At 43.2% G+C, this 4,411-nt stretch overlaps 1 protein-coding gene across 1 annotated transcript; it reads right to left on the bottom strand.

The window, feature by feature from the left end:
* Nucleotides 1-96: 96 nt before the first annotated feature.
* On the bottom strand, nucleotides 97-378 carry DPM3 (dolichyl-phosphate mannosyltransferase polypeptide 3). Its single transcript, XM_006895811.1, has one exon. The coding sequence runs from the start codon at nucleotides 376-378 to the stop codon at nucleotides 97-99; it is 282 nt and encodes a 93-aa protein (XP_006895873.1).
* Between the last annotated feature and the right edge of the window lie 4,033 nt (nucleotides 379-4,411).

Genomic DNA, 4,411 nt, shown 5'->3' with positions numbered 1-4,411 from the left:
CACCATACTCCACACGCATACAGACCACGTACAAAATAAGCTTGCTCTTTAATGGGGACTCAGAGAGAGCTGCCTGGGCAGGGATGGGGGAGAAGGTTAGAAGCGCAGACCCCTGCGGGCTAAATCGGCCCGGGCCTCCTGGATCTGAGTCTGCAGCTCCAGAGCCGCGTCCTCACAGTCATGAAAAGTGGCCACGCGATAACCCACGGTGCCCAGGGCAAAGCAGCCAACAGTCACCAGCAAATAGGCGGGCAGTGGCCAGAGGACCTCCCGGCAGGTCAAGGGTAGCTCCAGGCCCAAGGTGGGGCCCATGGTCAAGGCGGCCCAGGTGGAGCTCAGGAGCGCCAGACCCCACATCCACTGCGCCAGCTTCGTCATGGTCCCTGCGGGAAAAGAAAGCAAAGCTCAGATTCCTTTTCACCTCACCATCATCCCCTCTGCATTTCCTATTCCTGCCTTCCTCACTCACCCACTCTCCGGATCACCTAACCTCAGTTCAGCTCCTCGGTGGTCTTGTCTGTCCTCGCTGTACCCATTCAGGTATGAACCTACGTTTACTTTTATGCACAGCCTCTCTTTCCTCGCGCGGTGCTGACGTTGTCCTCTACGGCGCATGCTTTGCTTCCGCGTAGCCTTCTGGGAATTGTAGTTCTTGTAAGCGCTCGCGGGGTTTGGGTTTTTCCCAAGGCTACGTCAACCACCAAACTACGGAGTGGGAGAGGAAGGCTTCTGGTCAGCTCTCCTTGCTCAGGGATGCACTTCAGGCTTAAGTCTTAGCGGATGCCATGGGATTTGTACAAAACCAGAGAACATTCATATTTTGCAACAAAATGGGCAAATAATGCTGAATGCCATTCCCCTTAAACCCAGTTCTCCCCAACACTGGAATTCCATTCATTCCTTCATTCTCTTATTGCTCATTTATTCACTTGAACATTTCTTAAGCATCATTACAGACTGGGAATATAAAGATGTCAAATGGTTTGTCCTTTTGTCTTGGATTGGAACTACATTGACAACTCCCCAAGACATCTTGGGTCAGAGTTAAAACAGAAATTGTCTTATGTTATAAAAAGAAATAAGCTGGAACCAAAGGATAGAGGACTTCAGGGACATTTCCTTAAAGAGGAAAAAAAACAGAGGTGAAGACAGAGAGATTACCTGATGTATTTAAAAGCATTAAAAGAAGGTGTATTTTTTGCAGAGTTTGGGGAATGAATTAATGATTAATACATAGAAAAATCAAGTAAAATAAAAGATCAGACAGTCATGAACTTTAGGAAAGAATTAGTTTTTTAAAATAATTGATAACAGCTTTTAGATAAAGACCACCAGGAACACACCTTCAGTTGTACAGTTAAGTTTATTAAAAACCTGCAAGAGGAACTGTGGGTCAGCCCATCAGACAAAGCAAGAAATAAGAGTTCGTACAGGATATGGGTAGAGTTCCACCAAAACCCATTGTGGCTGAATATGTTCCAAACTCTCCATCAGGTTTCCAAAGAGTGTAAATCTTAATGGGAGTAGACTGCCCACCTTTCTCCCCTGGAGTGTCTGTTGGATTCTTACTGTTCAACTTTCCATTAGAAGCCCAATACTTATACACTCCACCACCAGGATGCCTTTGGTGAATGCCTGGGTGATATAAAAGGTAACATTCTCCATTGCCAACCAAATGTGAAAATGCAAGTATACCCAGAAAAAGATGCCTGCTTCCAAAAGACCACAGTAACTGAACACCAGAGAGCACAGATCTGCTCTGACACACACTTGGTGGCCAGGAGTCAGTCAACTGGAAGCAACTGAAGGCAATGTTTTGATAGGCTCAAAGGAATGTATGGCTGACTGTAAAGGAATCAACCATAAACCTGAGCTGAAGATCTTGTTGGATTACAATAAATGTGGAATATTGTATTCAAAACCTACTATTTGCTGCTTTGCAAAAGCAAAGTTCATACTCACTCATTGCTACCAGGTCAGAAGCAACTCATAAACCAACTCTCCAGGGAGGCTGTAATTTGCACAGGAGGAGGCTGCTCATCCTTCACCCTCACAGCAGCTGGTGGATCCAAACCACCAGAAAAGCACTGCCTGCAGATTAGCACTGCAAGAAGCTGCACTGTAATCTAGAAGGCACGCAGTTTGAGACCACTGGCAGCTCCACAGGAGAAGGATGGACAATCTCCTCCTTTGTGATTAATTGCCTCTAAAAACTGCTGGAGGATAAGCTATGGGTTGGTTCTGACTCTATGGTACTCAACAACATGGATTAGCAGTTTAACTCCTGTGGACTAGCCAACAGGACTCCATTGAAGTTTTACAGGGAGGTTAGAAATTGAGAACAACTTTGTCACAGCAACCAGCATGTGACTCAGATCAACAGGCAAAAGGGGGCTCTTCCAGTCTCACTAATGGGACTTCAAATAGCAAAGTTTGCACTGTCTATGATTTTACAGAATGAGAGTTCTCAATCCAATATACTTGATGTTAATTAACAAAAGGAATTTTTTATAGGTTCACAGAAACTTAGTACAAGCATTAAAGGCCTCAGCTTTGAGAAATATGTACACATATAAATAACCATGTTCACGGCTATAATAATGTAAGCACACTATTGATTCAATTAAAAAAAAGTGGGATATACTTAAATCAAGAAGGCAGGGGAAAGGGGAGAAGAGTCAAGAGCAGAGAAAACAAAATGCTCATCTTCTGTGACAGGAAGTCAATTGATTACCTCTAAAATGAGAAGCGTCAACAAACAATAATATGAGCACGTTGTTTAGAAATGTAGGAATAAATACCAGAAAAAGATACTAAGACACTTGAGATTGGTTATCTCTGCAGAGTGTGTAAGTAGTGATGAAAGAAGTAGGGGAGAGAAGTCATTTTTATTATAAATATATGCATACATAAAAATTAAGACAAAGATATTTTTTAAATCCGCTATATGTGAAGCAGAAATATCAAACAATATCATTAATACACATGCAAGGAAGATTCCGCTGCAGATTATCCAAAAACAAGTGAATCAGCATGTCAACAGATGTGCAGACTGGGTTTAGAAGAGGCTGTGGTACTAGGGACAGTATAGCTAATGTTAGATGGATCTTGGCTGAAGGCAGAAAATACCAGAGGATGTCATTCTGTGCTTCATTGACTATGCAAAGGCATTTGACTAGTTCCCAACAAACTATGGCTGACTCTGAGAAGAATGGAAATCCCAGAATATTTGAGTGTGCTTATGTGAAAGCTATGCTTGGACCAGGAGGCAGTTGTCAGAACAGAGCAAGGAAACACTGCATAGTTCAAAATTGGGAAGAGTGTATGCCAGGGATGTGTTCTATCTCCATACCTTTTCAATTTATATGCAGAACAGATCATCTGGGAGGCTGGGCTCTATGAGGAGGAATGTGGTATCAGGACTGGATAAAGACTGATCAACAACCTGTGTTATGCAGATGACACAACCCTGCTTGCTGAAACTGAGGAGGACCTGAGGCGCTTGCTGCAGAAGGTCAAGGACTGCAGCCTTCAATATTAATTGAAGCTCAACATGAAGAAAACAAAGATTCTCACCACTGGGCCAATTAATAGCATCACGATAGATGGTGAAGAGATTGAGATTGTTCACAGCTTTTGTTTCCTTGGCTCCACAATCAATACTCTTGGTACCAGTAGCCAGGAATTCAAAAGACGAATTGCATTGGGTAAGTCTGCATTGAGACCTCTCCAAAGTACCAAAAAGCAGTGAAGTCAGTCTGGACACTAAGGCATGCCTGATCCAGGCCAAAGTCTTTGCAATTACTTGCCATGCATCAGAAAACTGGACAATGACTAGGGATTATAGAATAGGATAGGGCAGGGTTCAGATCCATTGTTCATAAAGTCATTATTAGTCCTACTCCATTCAATGACACCTAACAACAATATGTGACGGCTGCTACCTGAAAAGCTAGTGTTTGATTTGAAAAAAAAAAAGCTAGTGGTTGTAGCACATGCAGTGTTTCCTTGTTCTGTTCTGACTTCTGTCTCCTGGTCCAAGTACAGGTTTCACATAAGCACAATCAAGTGTTCTGGGATTCCCATTCTTCTCAGAGTCAGCCACAGTTTGTTGTGATCCACACACTCAAATACTTTTGCATAGTCAATGAAACATAGATAGACATTCTCTGGTATTCTCTGCTTTCAGCCTTTGAGCTGTGGTGTTGAGAAGAGTATTGTATATATCATGGACTGCCAGGAGAACAAATGGGTTCATCCTAGAGAAGATGAAATCAGGCTGCTCCTTAGAGGCAAGGATTCTGAGGCTTCGTCTTACATACTTTGGACATGTTGCAAGGAAGAACCAGACCTTGGAGGGGAACATCATGCTTGGAAGGGTGGAGGGACAGAGCAAGAGAGGAAAACCCTC

This window comes from Elephantulus edwardii, unplaced genomic scaffold (assembly GCF_000299155.1).
Source record: "Elephantulus edwardii isolate Elephantulus edwardi_28Jun2011 unplaced genomic scaffold, EleEdw1.0 scaffold00176, whole genome shotgun sequence".
In the NCBI taxonomy this organism is placed as follows: domain Eukaryota; kingdom Metazoa; phylum Chordata; class Mammalia; order Macroscelidea; family Macroscelididae; genus Elephantulus; species Elephantulus edwardii.
Note: the sequence above shows the minus strand (reverse complement) of the source record. Positions and strands in the feature narration are given on the sequence as shown.

Excerpts from the sequence above, each read along its gene's own strand:
- DPM3 (XM_006895811.1), bottom strand. The coding sequence starts at position 378 with ATGACGAAGCTGGCGCAGTGGATGTGGGGTCTGGCGCTCCTGAGCTCC.